General features: G+C 41.2%; 1 protein-coding gene across 2 annotated transcripts in view; it reads right to left on the minus strand.

The window, feature by feature from the left end:
* Window positions 1-16,237, minus strand: part of PLOD2 (procollagen-lysine,2-oxoglutarate 5-dioxygenase 2) — a 74,224-nt gene that overhangs the window by 41,732 nt on the left and 16,255 nt on the right. For both annotated transcript variants that reach the window (XM_054040154.1, XM_054040152.1), the window contains exons 2-3: window positions 9,385-9,476; window positions 7,280-7,416 (exon numbers count right to left, since the gene is read on the minus strand). In XM_054040154.1, coding sequence (XP_053896129.1) covers window positions 7,280-7,416; window positions 9,385-9,476 — 229 coding nt within the window. The remainder of the gene's footprint in view (window positions 1-7,279; window positions 7,417-9,384; window positions 9,477-16,237) is intronic.

The raw sequence follows: 16,237 nt of genomic DNA on the forward strand, positions 1-16,237 counted from the left end.
ATGACCCGATATAACATGAATTCGGAGACAACGCGGTAAAGCAGTGCTCCGGAGGGGCGGGGCTGCGCACTCCGGTGGATCACAGCAAGTTCAATATAGCGCGGTTTCACCTATAACGCGGTAAGATTTTTTGGCTCCCGAGGACAGCATTATATCGAGGTAGAGGTATTTCAGGTGGGAATAACAGACAAAAAGGTTGAGGGCCTAGATTTCAAGAAAAAGAGAACAGGAGTACTTGTGGCACCTTAGAGACTAACAAATTTATTAGAGCATAAGCTTTCGTGGGCTATAGCCCACTTCTTCGGATGCATAGATTTCAAGAGACGTTAAGTTCTTAAACTAAGCTGCTGATGCTCCATAACTCTAGGAAAGCATAAAAAACAGGGAGACAGAATTAAAATGACCAGGCCAAAAAGTCACAGAGGAAGTTTGCAGCACAGCTGGGAACAGAATCTAGTTTGTCCAACATTACAGATCTTGTCTATTAGATATCAAAGAGCTGCTCAGAAAAAGTGTTTCAAATAAAAGTCGTTGGTTAAACTATAAAACAGGGTTGCACATTTGCCCACCTTGCAATTTGAGCTCTACAGATGAAAAAACATTATGTACGTGCAAAAATTATTATTAGGTCTTTTTCACAGAGAGCAGAACCATGACACAGAAGTGCTGATGATTTGATAGGACTTCACTTCACGATAGCCAGTTAGACCTCTGCCTGAAACCCTAAAGACCTGGATTTAGTTTTTAGAGCTGACACCTACCTCTTTGTACATATTTGGTAGCCTCGTAGCCTCCTCACCAGAAAATGGAGATATTCGTTCTTACAGCATCTTTCTATACCTCGCTGGGGGACTGTGAGAATTAATTGGGCATTATCAATTCTTGGGGGGGGGGAGGGCAGCAGGGGGCAAGACACTGAGCTATAAGAATGCAGAATAGAATCCCCCTGCCTGCTCTTCTCTGTGGAAATCTATACATCCTTCACACTTCCAGGAATAAGATGGAGAATAAATCATTGTGATTACTTATATCAGGTAACATTACAACAGGAATGCAGCAAATGAAACATACCTTTGTCAAGTATTTGTGGGCCCTAATCCATTTAATCCTAATCCACCTTCACTCTAATATAAATGTAGACAGTATTTCATTAATGACTAGCTCCCTTGTTTATGCATACTTTAGGTGTTATTCCAGTCAGTAAGTGGGAGGCTAGGAAGCCTGCCTTCCTTAGTGACAATTATAGAGGTTTGAATTTAAAGCAATTACATATGGAATTCATACCATGAATATGTTACATAGCACAGTTATATGCCCTGTGGTCTATGAGTCTTGATCTACGAGTTTTTTACTATGCAATCTAGTTGCTTACTTCAAAAAAAGAAACCAAATTAATAGGAGCATAGGAAATAAAAACTGCCGGTTGGATTAAATCAGTAGTCCATCTTGTCCAGCAGCCTGTCTCCTAGTATGGCCACACCAGATGTTTGAGGAAGGGGAAAGAAACCCTTCAACAGGCCAGTTTGAACTACTTGTCCACAGGAGAAGTTTCTTCCTAAATTCTGTCAGTTACTGGGTGGCTATGAAAGAGAAAAAAAAGTCTTATTTCTTGTAATCCTCCACTCCCACTGCCACTGTCTAACCTTATTGTGGATGTTCTCTTTACCCATGAGAACATCCAGCCCTTGAATTCTGCTAACCTCTTGGTCTCAGTGATATCTTGTAGCAGTGAGCGTCACAAGTGTATTGTACATTGGAGGGTCGAGCAGGGAGAGGGGAAACAAACTTCTCAGTTTGAAGATTGTTGCCTTTCAATTTCATTATGTTCTTGTACTACAAAAACTAGTAAACAGAAGCTCTGCATTTAACCTGTATCTCATTCATCATTTGATATTATGCAAACATATGCCTTCTTCTCCATCACCTCCAAACTAAACAGCTCCAATGTTTCATTCCATCCTCATAATGAAATCTTTCTATTTCTAGTAATATTAATCTCTCAACTCTGAGCACCATTTTCTTGCTATAACTTTTTGGAGTTTGGTTGAGCAGAACTAAACTGTATTCCAGGTGAAAAAAGACATACCATTGAGAGCATTATAATATTTTCTATCCCATTCTTTATACATCTTAATATTTTGTTTTGACTGCTATTGCTTATTGAGCAGAAGTTTTCACTGAGCTGACGACAATGCTGCCCAGGTCTCTTTCCCAAAAGGTTACAGTTAATTTTACAATAAGCAATGTTTATGTGTCATTCAAATTATTCCTGCCAATGTGCATTTCTAAATTACATATCCCTGTCACCTGACAAGGCTCTAATTCCTCTGAGGCCTCCTCTAATCTGGTATAGCAGTCAGTGACCATGGTGTATCTGTATCATTACCAATACCGAGCATAGCCAGCAAGACAAAAATAAGATACTCTTTGAAGTGGCGCGGATTGCACTCGTTTGCTTTCCCCTTTTACACTAGGGATTTGTACCAGTGAAGCTACACCAGTGGCTGAAGTCCCCAAGACCTGACTTAGTGCTGTTGTTACACCTGCCCCCAACCCATACCACACAATGCAGTTAGCTTCCCCACCTAACTTTGACTTTCCTGTGGACCTTAGCATTGAAGGGCATGATATCTGCCCGCATCTCTTTTTTCCCCAGATTAAATCTTAGCGTGCATGCAGCCTGAAAATTAGTGGCATTTACCTGATTTAATCTAGAGGAAAATACTGTTTAAGTAATAAAACAGGTGTTGAAAGAGGCATTTATGAGAAATGGGTTTTCAAAGCATCCTCTATAAAGGAAGAACAAACCACTGGCAAAAGCTACTTGTTACGAACCGTAACAGAAGCAGCAGAGTCAGAGTTTAGTCTCTTGGCCAAAAAGATGCCTTGTTCCAAAACGGAGAGACTTGGCATAGCTGCATCCTTTCCAGCTTATTTCCTATGGGGGAAGAGGGGAATGAAGAGAGACTTCAAAAGCAATCTCAATCTATCTGCCAGGATGAGGACACAGTAATCGCAAGAATACCATTTTTTGGAGTCAAGGGGAAAAAATCCTGCCTCATAAATTACTCTGAAGACAAATGAGTAATTTGGAAGGAAACTCATTTTTCTGAAAGTAGTATCTTTGGTGTCCTTTTCTCTTCAAGCAGGTGCAATTTCTTGCTGCACTCAACTCCAAAAGGCATAAGCATACACACTAGGGGAGCAGGCATGCCAGAGTGCACTGCACAAGAGCTTTTCTTTGCTTCCCAGCAACCATGGGACGCAGAGTGTCAGAGCAGCCAGGAAGTCATTCTAATTTACACGGGTTGGAGCAGGCAGCAGAGGCTGAGTAGGCCCCTGCAAAAGATATCAATGACTCAGACTTTAACACCAGAAGGGACCATCAGGATCATCTAGTCTAACTTCCTGCACAAAGCAGGCCACAGAACCTCACCCACCCACTCCTGTAATAGACTTCTAACCTCTGGCTACGTTACTGAATTCCTCAAATCATAATTTAAAGCCTTGTTACAGAGAATCCACCATTTACTCTAGTTCAAACCAGCAAGCGATCCATGCCCCACACTGTAAAAGAAGGTGACCACCCCCTTCTCTCCCCCCCCCCACCCCAGGTCTCTGCCTGAAAGCTTCTTCCCTCCCTCAAATGCAGGAACAAACTAAAGGAGAATCTATCCACTGAGTACTACTCTAAGAGTAGTCCTTTGAAGTGAAGGGGACCTACTTCCAGAGTAAGGTACTGCTCAATAGGAATAAGGGAGCTGCTTTACAGACTTTTCTAAGTCTGCGTTGCATTTAAATTTATGATGCTAAAATAAAGTGCTTCGCATCCAAGTATCCTTACATTTCACAGAACTTCTTAACACTCATTCCAGTTTTCCAATTGTCTAAAAAGCCTTTTAAAAAAAAAAAAAAAAAAAAAAAAAAAAGTAATCATATCCATTTGGCTTGGCAGACCTGACCAACCCAGCCACCACTAGTTTGGAAGCAGAAAGAGGAGGAGGGCTTTGCAGCACAAAGCAGAGTAACTGGTAAATAGGCATCCCAAGGAAAGGAAGTGTGTTACATACCATATATAAAAATAAGTAGTTTTATGAAAACTGGTTTGCCCTCCTGTAGGTTTGGCACAAGGTTTAATTCAAAGAAATAAGTATCCTTGGAATCTCCCCAGCCTTACAGACATTATCTGCCTTTGTTCAGATACATCCTTCCCTCCTCTTCCCATTCTGACTCAGAGCTAGGATACAGCAAGACAGAGGGGATAGGCTGATGGGGAGAAGAAAAATGGGGGTTGGTCAAAGGCTTTAGCCCAGTAGTTTTATGGCAGGCTGCACTTTTCCACTTTCCAAATGGATCTACTGCAGCATCTTCCAGCTGAGGACAGGAACCAGATGCATCTCCAGAGCACTGCTTCCTAAGCAAATTTACTTCTGCAATAACAGGTTTATCAAAGGTGGCTCCATTCCTCCCTCATCCCCAGAAGATTAGCGTAATGCCCTGCACTAACTATTTGTGAAATAGATACGCTGGCCAGGACTCGGCAAGTGAAAGAATAACCCACACAGGTGTGTAGGGCTTTAAAAAACAAGCTGAAGCTTTATTAGTCAGTGTGATTGAACTTTAAATTAAAGCTCACTGTTAATAAACACCCCCACCACAGCTGTTACTCAGCAACACCAATCCATTGTGGAGCTCCAATTTCCACTAACTGAGATGACTCTCTTATCCTACAAGGCAGCTTCACTTCTGATCCAAACAAATGCCAGCATTCGGGATTAACCATCCTTCTAATGCTCCTCTTTCATGGAGAGAAGTGCAAAACATACGGATAACGGATGAGTGAACATGTGCACAGTTTAGATGCTCAATACCCCGTCTGAGTCCTCATTGGCTCATGGCCCATTGCTCAGGGTTGGAGTAAGCAAAAACGACCCTACTTTCCTGCAACATTTGGACATTAATGTAACTAAATCTTTTCATTGACTGTATCATTCATTACATGCCAGGCCTGCCTGTTACTTCAAGGATAGCAAAAAAGAAAAAGCATCTTGCAGCATGGGAAAAATTCCTTCCCAATTCTACACAGGTGGTGAGCCACAGCTTAGATGAACACCACAGCCCATTTCTATGATAGAAAAATGAACTTGCTCCTATGTGAAATGATGTGACTGCACCAATAGTTCAGTGTATCTAACTGACCTTGTATGAGCAACAGTGGGATTTGAACCTGGGACTCAGAGAATTAGCAGTATGAGACTTTACTACTCACATTATAGGACTAAGACCTTGTGACTTTTACACCCACATAGGGAGAGGGCAAAAGCAAAAGGACAGAATTTAACTCAAGAAATATAAAATGTTGGGGGGGACGGGGGGACGGGAGATCCCTCTACAATTAGTATAAAAACTTGAAAGAGATTTCACACACAAGTTCTAAGTAAAGATATCTTCAAAATTAAAAAATGTAAAATAAGTTTCACTAGTACTTGGCCAATAGGGCAGACTAAATTACTCATTTTATCAAACCCAAATAAGGTTAACTCCTTTTAAAGAATTAAACAAACAACTGCTCTCACGATGCATTCCATTTATCAAAATGCAGTAAATTGGTAATAAGGTTAAATATGAAAGAAAGTGTCTAAGTAGCAATTTAATATCTGAATGGGTAGCTTATCCGACCAATCGTACATCACTCTAAACGCAAATTAAATGTAGGAGAGTGAAAATATTTAGTCCCCTTATGTCATTTCTATTACAAATGTTATTCATAAAGTGGGTAAACTGATTTGTGCTTTCCATTTCTAACTATTTCTTGTATATCACAAAGAAAAAATGAGAGAATATAAGTCAAGTCATAAAACATGACTGTAAGGTTGAGAATCCAGTTGAACAGCTGTCCTAACTCATAAGGTAGATAGAAAAGCATGGGAAATTTTGAATAAATAAGATAATGCAGGGAGATCACTCTCTCACATATGAACTTTGCTAACCTAGCCCCTCCATATCTGTTTAACTTGCAAAAACACTCCTAAACTTTGAAGGAAATCCAAAATTGCACAGAAGTTATACTAAATCAAAAGAGAAATGAACCTGGTGTAAGCCCAAGAGGCCATTGCATTGTGGTCTTGTTTAGAATGACAGTATGTGTAAATGACAGATTGAGTGGTTTTAAAGATGAAAAGAAAAAGAAAAAAAAGAATTGTAGTATGTCTGCCAAAAATTTTATTCCAAACTGACAAAAGCCTGCATCAGTTGCTAGGACATCACTGTCCATAATAAAAGCAGCAGATGTTACTCAGCTCACACAACTGCTCAGGGTGCGCAAACTGAAGCATTTCTGTAAGTCCCTACTTTGTGATTCACTCTCCTTGCATCCACCAAGGCAACTGCTTTAAAGGTTTGACCTGGCTCTGATTGAAATTGACAGGGAAGCTTCTGTAGACTTCCATGGACCAGATTCTCAGTTACACCAATCCTGTCCTTAGGGAAGGAGCAGGAGGGATGGGGGGAGGGGAGGGTAGAGTGAAAGATGGCTTCAAGTCACCTTTGTGCTCCTGATATTCTGGTCTGAGAAGGACCTACCTGGCCCTCAGGTAGGCTGCTCTAACTTATAGTTTGCTATGGACCCTGGGAAGCAGAAAACAGCTGTAGTTAAATGTGCTGCAGCATGCTACATCCCTGCTCTGGGGCTGTCCTCTCCTCATAGGCAGTAGAATCATGGCTGGTGAGGGAGCCCTTACTGCAGCTCTACAGCAGGTGGGGAGACCCTCACACAGGAGATATTTTCAGGGAGCACTTCCAGCCTATTTAAGACCTCTTTAAACTGCCAGACCAACATAAAGGGGCTTTAGTGTTTCTGAGAATTACGCCCCAGCGGTCTACTGGCCACCACTTCAGTTTGAAGCTGCTTTTACCACTTCCGCACACACTATTTCCATCTCACCATCACTTAAGAGCAACAAGACAGTTGCTTTTTCATGGGAAAAGGTAAACTAATAACCAAATGTCTAGTGAGTCAATGAGTTTCACAGCTTGTTCGTGTAATAACATTGTTCATAGTACAGCAGAGTCATGGCTCCGAAACAATTTTTACATCTGTAAATCTGACAAAAAAAACCAACATCTGCTCCAATTGCGTAATATTTTTATGAATGGAAAACTAGAAGCTAGCTTTCTCAGATAAAAACTAAAGCAGGAGAAAATATCAGCATGACACAAGAGCTTTTATTAGCATCCTATAAAGAGTAGGGCATGAAAGCAACAAGCAGAATTTGCTTACCATTCAACAAACATTACAACCAAGTCCTCTTGATCAGCATAGCTTTCTATTCCTTCTTTCAGCAATCGCACTTTCTGTCCTCCTCCAATAGAGTTCATTAACTTTCCACCTTTCCACTCTTCACCTTTACCAAGAACCTGGAAACAGGGAGAAAGTACATTTTTTTGCTTGTACCCACAGGGTAATTTTTAATATAACCTCGTTAAAAAACGGATGTCAAAGAAAAGGCAAGCAAGCAAACACTTTAACTAGTGGATATTATAGCATTGTAAAGTGCAGTGAGCCAGCATTTCAAGCAGTTTTCCATGTCAAGTAGAACCTAGCACAATGACATCATTTCAGAAATAGGAGAGACATTTCCTAACCAAACAACCACCGAAAGATTACTTTCCACTACATCTCATATCTAGAGTGACCAGACGGAAAACGTGAAAAATCGGGACAGGGGGTGGGAGGGTAATCAGTGCCTATATAAGAAAAAGCCCCAAATATCGGGACTGTCCCTATAAAATCAGGACATCTGGTCACCCTACTCATATCTGTCTCACTTAGGAAGAGAAGATATGTGGATGGTAATATTCCTCTAAATTGTGTATTAAAACAATCGTTCACTACATGACCTTTAAACATTGCTACAGTATTTGAAGGGAAAGAGGGGTGAAAGAGCATAGAAGAGATATGACAATGGAAACTATAAATGTTTCGTTGTTTTTAATGCCTCAGGCCACTTTCTCACACTAGAAGTTTAGGATGGATTCCTCAATGTATGATAGGCAATTAAATCAACTAAACAGAATTCCATCCTTACCAGGTATTGTAGGGAATCATATCAGCAATAAACACCTAAATCTTTTGTAAGCCTTGAACGTTTAACACAAGATTATTATTTTTCTTGAACTACTAAATATCAGAGGGATTACAGCAATCTAGGTGCTATAGAACAATCAGCAAAATTACAAGCAAACTCTCCAAAGGTCAATTTCCTAGGATTTTTAATATATTATTTTTAAGTTAGGAAAGATGATCTTTCCTCCTGTACTTTTTCAGGACTTGATGGTTGAAGTAAACAGACTGCAGCATTTCAACTTATTTCTAAAAGAGAAACCAATGGGCCAACGGTCATTAATTGGTCTCTTTTGATTTACAGTTTCAATAGTGTGATAAGCATGGATAATGCTTTACCACAGATTCATTTCAATCCCTGGGTTTCGTCTTGAGGGACTGATTTATGGAGAAAAGTTTAAAAAACGGGGGGGGGGAGGTGTTAATGCTCTTGTGAGATTTGCATGCAGGAGGCAGCTTCAGGATACAGATTCCTTCGTTCTGCATTGAAATAGTAGGACAGCAAGAGGATTGGGCGATCAAAAGTGGTGAAAGAGTGATAAGGGAGGATTGAGAAGCTTTGTATTGTCCTCTCACCAGCTCTACAGAGATTCCCTGGTAAATGTAAGACAGCTAATGGATTTATTAGGTTTCCATGCCTCCCCACCCCCAACAGTAGGACCCATTTAAGAGGTATGGGGCCCTGAAGGCATCTTCAGCTGCATGAGCTCTGTCAGCACAGCTCCCATGGGTTTTGCTGCAGGAGGGATGATGAGGTAGTGAAATAAATATAGCTTTGCTAAGCAAGGACTAAGGTGTGACATGATAATCTACAAACACTTGAAGGGTGCGAATACTGAGGGAGGAGTGGCATGCTTAGAATAAAAAGGTGCAACAGCAAAATAGCTAGGAACAACAACAAATGTGGTAGTAACAGAATGAAATTAAGAAAGAAAACTTAGACTTTCAGAAAGGTCTTCCCAACTGTGAAATCTATGAATCTATGGAATAATTTCTCAAGGTCAGTGGAAGAAACCCCATTTCCTGGCACATTTAGAAACAGACTAGACAAAACACTAGCAAATGTGTCATGGGAAACCTATCCTGCAAGGATACGGAACAGATGACCTAATGGGTTGTCTCCATTGCTAGGTCCCATAACTGTTTTACCTTACTGCAGCATAATCATGACACATTGTTTCTGTGTTAAGACTATTTCATTTCTGAGTTGAGGCTATAAAACTATGTCCAATATTTAGAATGAGTGACAAAACATACAGTACCTTCACTGTATAGTTGAAGTGCTTTGCAGTTTGCATGAAGCGGTGAAAGCCATCTGTTTCTTTAGTTGCTATAGTTAGAACTAATAGTTTATCTGGTGGGGGCAAAAAAAGAGATAAGATCAACAACTTTATATCATAAAGCCACAGTTTATGACGAAGAGGCAGACCATCAGATTTGAATGCATATTAGCTTTCATAGTCCACACTGAGCAACATTGTGGAGTTACTAAAGTACTTGTGCCCCTGTGTGTCTGATTTAGGGGGGAAAAAATGGAAAGGATGTCACATTACAGGATTATAACTTCAAATGAGGAACCAATGACTTCAGATGAACAAATAGCCTGTGTTCTTCCATATGCCGCAATGAAAAAAGCAGAATATATCTAAGACGCAAACAAATGGAATCTAAACAAAAACAAGCTAATATAATTATGAAACAGGAAGAGCTCTTTAAAGAAAATCGATGCAATACATTTCTAGTCTGAATTGAACTAATCCTATGTCTGATTACCACACGGCGGCAATGCACTACAGAATTTTGCACCAGATCCAGCTTACCAAATTCTTTAAATGCAGTTGGCAGGCACAAGGGCTTGGAGACTCCGTTTATAGGTTAACATTTTTACACTTCTAGAAATACACTGCTGGGAGTAGAGTCCCCTGGAAGCCTGCACTCCTGTGACGGATTAAATTTTTTTGCCTTTAAAACATAGTGTCAAAGAGAAAAGCTGTTCATTCTTATTCCAAGTCGGAGGTCTGTATGCCACCTTGTTGCCTACTCTGTACTTTCAGTGGCATGCCAGCAAATGACAGTAAACTAACTTTCTTGTCATCGCCTTTGCTTTTGACTGAAGTTGCTATCTTGAAGGGTTCGGATGAAACTGTGAAGCTCCAGAAGAGCTTGGCATTGCCCTGACTCAACTGTTGAGCTGTGCTCTGTACCATAACTATGCAATAAAGGTCCACACTCAGTTATGGGTACCTAATTATGCAGGAACCCTATCCAACTTTAACTTTCTAGCCAGACTGGTCGGTGCGCCAGTGAGTATTTCAGTTCTCTAGTTTGGTTCAAGCCACAGCTGTTTCCTAAACAGAGCTTGTGAGCCCACTGCCACTCAGGGGTTCCATCCACCAGCTCCTGCCAGCCGGGATCCTGGCTGCCGGACCCGCTCAGCCCGTTGCCGATCTGGGGTCCCAGCCCTGACCATATACAGTGGGTACCTACCTTCTCCCTGGTTCTGGCCCATTCTCTTCCTCTCTCTGCACTGAGCTGAGGGTGGGAGTGCACTGAGCACAGGGCTGGGGGGTGAAGGGTCTGGCCAGGAGCTAGAATGAGGGAGGGGGCTCAGGGCTAGGGCAGAGGATTACGGTGCAGGGGGATGAGGGCTGGGGTTGGGGGCATTGGAGAGGCTCAGGGCTAGGGCGGAAGGGCAGGGTAAGGGCAGCCTGCCCTGCCACAGCGGTTCGGGGGGCACTAGGACCCTGGGGCAGCAGACAGCAGTTGTTGCTGGGAGCCACGCCGCGTAGGAATGTGCTACACCGGCAGAACAAGCAGGCAGGGACGCGGCAGGGCTGGGGGGAGACCCGCAGGCTGGGGCCGGGGCCCGGGCCCGCTCCACGCAGGGCCGGGGGAGAGATCCAGCTCCAAATATTGGTGGAGCAGAGCCCCCAGCCCTGAATATTCCTGGGGAGGGCGAGAGAGAGGCTGGCGGCTTGCCGCGCCGGGAGAGTGGAGCCATTTGCCCACCCCTGCATTAGGGTGTGCCTGGGCACACCCCGTGGGCACACCTATGTCCCTGCCCCCGTGGCGGGGGGGGCAGAGAAGAGCGGGCCGGGCCGGGCAGGATTTTTAATGGCACCCTGCTGCCTGCCAGGACTCTGGCAGGCAACAGCGTGTCATTAAAAATCGGCTCGCGTGCCGTCTTTGGCACGCATGCCATAGGTTGCCGACCCCTGCCCTAAACACACAGGTCTTCAACATTTGTGTATTTTATTGGTCATCTTCCAGTTGGCATTTTGTTTTGTTTGCAAACAACAGAATAAATAAACCATGATGTAGTAAACATACTGCTTATCCGTTTCCGTCACTTGCCTTGTGGGATGCATATCACTAGTTACTGTTCCCTGGGATCAGTGAGCTTCAGCAAACCAACTGAGGTATCACTATTTCATTGCTCCTTCACCTACTCCTTTGATTACTGGGTGAGAGCTAGCAAAAATAGCAAAAGGAGAACTAGGAACAGAACAACAGGGCCCAAGAAAATAACATGATTCTCTAACCACATCGAAGGAAAAGTGGAGTTTTAACCTAGAGTGTTCATGAAGGAAAGTGTTTCCTTTTAATTCAACCCCACCAGACTACAGAGACTGGCTTCAAGATCCATAGAAATAGGGAATCAAAATTACACCTCTGCCTCCCGTTGTGCAGTGCCTAGCTGCTGCCTTCCCTCCTTGTGTGGCTTTATTTCAGTGATGGAGTGGTATCAATAGTTTTAATTTAAAGTATTTGGAAATTCTTTTGGATCAAAGAGCCTACAGAAAAATGCTATTCTAAGCAAACAGTAGCAGTTAATAGAGATTGGTGAAGTTGTACAGAAAAACTAAGAACTGAGTAGACAAAAACTTCTGGAGGCTAGAAAAAGATAATTATTTCCTACTCCTCCGGTCCTTGAACATTTTCATTTCCTGGATCAAAAGTACCAAAATTGTGCAGGACAGGTGGCTCTGATATCCCCAGCCAAAGTGGAAACTGGAAATACTTGAAGTGTGACCAGAAAAAAAAAATCTATTTGAGATTTACAGCCTAAGCTTGAATACTAGATAAACATCCAAGCTTTAGGGTGCTTATCCAAATATTTTTAAATTTCTCAAGTGTTTCGACTTAAAAATATTTCAGCAGCCTTTTGTAAAAATATAGTCCCCATGTTTTAAAATGTATGGGTTAATCTCACAATAGGACTTCAATGCAAAGTGTCCACGGAGGTACTAACCTACAACCAGACACAAAATGTGAAATAATACTTCTATATGACTAAAAAACTTTTTGTTTTAAAGGACATCCAATCTAAAGTGGTTATACAGGAGTCAATATAGAATGAATAAAAGTAAATCCTGGACCACGACTAAACCAAAACTGAAGAGAAAAGGGTAAGGTTTTTTTCCTGTGAAATGAGAGTAAATTATATATTAATTTTAAAATATAGCACTTAAAAGAAATAAAATGCACTGGAAAATGTGATCATACTAGTCTGTGTTACAAGGCCAAGTTAATCCTACATGACCCCTAAAGAATTGGCTACAGATTTACAAGACTTGGCAGAATTTCATTTGCAGCAGACATATTTTACATCTACCCTTTCCTGCGGAATGTTAACGTCAAGAATTTCAATATCTGTACTAGACAAGATGATGTAAGTGCCAAGTCTTGGCTAGATCAGATTTTTTTAATATACAATTCAACTTAATGACTCAGAAAAAAAATTCAAACCAACATATGTTCTGACAAGCACAAGTTATCTAGCATAGCTAATTGGGGGGGGAGGGGTTGTCTTTTGGTATAATGGAAGTTTGTATAAAGCCATCAGCATTTTGTGCAAAGACATTTGGGGCATGCAGTCCAATCTGCACTGTGTTCATTTAGCCCAACATTCATTATACAACACCATAATGGTCCAGTACATTTTTCTACACTCATTCAAGATGGGGGAAATGAGCAAGCATGCTGGCGTGTAAATAATCACAACCTGGGACTGTATAAAATGGAGAAATGTAGGCAGCCAAATTGAGGAACAGTTGACACTGATTTTCAAGAGGACCTACAAGATGATTTGTATTAATTGAAACCACAAACTGATTACATTATTTAGTGTCTCAAACTGTGTCATACCAAACTCAGGCTACAAGTAATATCTGCAATAAGAATATTTTGTCTTTTGGTATATTTGTCCTGGTTTGAACACGCATTTTTTATATTACAGCTAATAAGTTGTTACATACTCTCATTCAGCAGCTTTAATCCATTGATCACACGAGGGTACACATTGTTAGGTGTATGTGATTCTTAAAGCGTTCTTTTGCAAACACAGTAGCAACTGCAGCTACTGTGCTTCAACTTGGACTCTGTTTACGCAATAGTTATCCTTTGAGGTTTTGTTTTTTTTTAAATTGGGCTCTGTCTGAAGAAAGCAGACAGAATGTGCCATCATCCTGTCCATTGTGTCCGGAGAGGTACTGCAAAAATTTAATCAGATTACGGTTATATGGGCACACAACTGAAAAAGCAACTCCCTTTTCTTTCAAACCAACAAGTTACTGAAAAAAATACTCATGTAATTCATATAACTTCATAGGCCTTATTTTGATCTCATGAACTGGCATAGCTCCACTGACTTCCTTGGAGCTGCTGCTCACTTATTCCTATATAAGTGAGGGCAGGTCTAAACTACAGCCTAAGTGAATATACCTTACTTCGCTCAAGAGTGTGAAAAAGCCCCCCCGAGCGATGCAAGTTTCGGGCTGTCCACACCAGCACTTGTTGACAGGAGACACTCTCCCATCGACATAGTTTCTGCTTCGCGCCAAGATGGAGTAATTATGCCAACAGGAGAGCGCTCTCCCATCAGCATGGCAGAATTAAAATTTATGTGCCAGACGTGTTGCAGCTGCACTGATGTAACGCTGTAGTGTAGACTTGCCCTGAGAGAAGAATCAGATCTCTCTGTAAAAGAAAAAAAAGACTTAAAATTATATTCACACATCGCATTAAATTCCTTATCAACTCGTCTTTAATGTCAAGGTCTTCGACAATTCTACTTCTCATTAGTTATATTTCTGAGCAATTTTAAAAAGAAACAAAGCCTGGTGGCTTTAACACATAAGTCCTGCAAAACAGCTACCTTCTAATGTCAATTCCAATTAAAAATTCCTTGAAATCTACTATGAAAATATAAGAGGTAAAATTAGTCTTATTTAAAAGGGACCTGAATTCACTAATTTAGTCATTCAGATACAGCAAGTCCTTAAAGGCAATGGGCCATATTCTGATTTTATACTGGAATAAACCCGAGGTAACTCTACTGAAATCATGTTGAAGTCATAAAACTAGTGTATGTGATAAACAGAAACAGGACAGGTAAGTTTAATCAAGGTGTCTTTTGATTCCAAGATGTGATGCCTCTGAAACCTCAAATTAACAAATAAAAGACCACATAATGCAATAGCATCAGTACATTTCCTAGCAGATTTCTATACATCACAAAATCTGTCATATCTCATGCCCTGATGGAAGACTAAGCCATAGATCAAGGATTGAATGCTGCACTTAGCATCTGGTTCCCGAAGGTGAGCCCTCTAAATAAGGGCATTGATGAAGCAATGTTGGGAAGATTTCTCCATCACTGTACTTAATATAAATTCTCCTGGGCCAATACCTAGCCTCCTTACTCACATGAGTAGTCTCCTTTACTTCAAGAGGGCTACTCACAGACACCAAGCAGGACTTGGCCCTGTGGATAAAAGCAGGACTTATTATATTAAAGTCTGTCAATTCAGTACCTTTAACAAACTATCATTTCACTTAAGCAGGAGAGGAAAGGGAAAATGAAGAAACAGTGCTAAAAAATGCTCATGTTAAAACTTAGCATTTCATCTCCATAAGACTACATAATGTGCTTGTAACTCAGGGTCACCCAGCGTGGCTCTATCCTGCTCTAATAGCTGAATGCTAGAGTTCGTACAGCCTTTGTGCTAACAGAGCGGGATCTTTTAGCTTAGCAGTAGAGAGTTATGCTTTTAGATCTAGAGGGCCTGGGTTTGAACACTGCTACTGACAGGACACCCATGGCATAGTGTTACAAACTGGTGAAATTAAAATGGATCTTATCTTGTTTCTGGAAACTTCCAATACCATACACAATTTACGTGCACAATAATATTTCTGACAACAAACATGACTGTGTCCATACATGTAGGAAACCAAGGTAGCTACAGGAGACCAGTGATATCCATGCAGGGGGCAAAGGGACTCCCCAGGAACATTCCTTATCCACCTACTCTTTGGTAAAAAGAAGAACAGGAGTACTTGTGGCACCTTAGAGACTAACAAATTTATTAGAGCATAAGCTTTCGTGGACTATGCATCCGAAGAAGTGGGCTGTAGTCCACGAAAGCTTATGCTCTAATAAATTTGTTAGTCTCTAAGGTGCCACAAGTACTCCTGTTCTTCTTTTTGCGGATACAGACTAACACGGCTGCTACTCTGAAACCTACTCTTTGGTAGTATGCCTCCATTGACATACAAGCTGTCATTTGCACCTTGTCTGTCACCAGAGGGGAGTATCGGGCCCAGTGTTTCTTTATACAACAGACTTAAGCAGCATTTGAACATATGTAAACAGGAAGAATGCGATCCTATAGCCCAATGCAATACTAAAGTATAAAAGGAAGTACCAAGACCAGAACTTCAATCCAGCTGAGTGTGTTAAACTTAGCAGAGTGTTACTATAGAGGACATTCTGACAATTACATAAATAAAACAGACCTGCTTTCCAGAGACAACCGCTGAGAGACACAGCATCTGGCTGACACAGTATCTCCAGAGGCAAATGTGCTCATTTTTAAATGCAAACTATAACTTTACCAATAAGGAAACACTTTGCTAGTCATGTCAAGAAAGTCAAGGTTGCATACAAAGATCTTTGTAACCTATTAGGAGTCCTAATGAACATTTTACATCAGCATCTAATTTTCCTTGCATAACTGATTTTTGGGCTGCTACAATCAAGGGACAACACTCCCATCATAAATATTTGTTTTCAGGAGTCAGAACTATAATTCAGAATGTTTGCTTTGGGCT

This window comes from Malaclemys terrapin, chromosome 9, assembly GCF_027887155.1.
Source record: "Malaclemys terrapin pileata isolate rMalTer1 chromosome 9, rMalTer1.hap1, whole genome shotgun sequence".
Classification (NCBI taxonomy): Eukaryota; Metazoa; Chordata; order Testudines; family Emydidae; genus Malaclemys; species Malaclemys terrapin.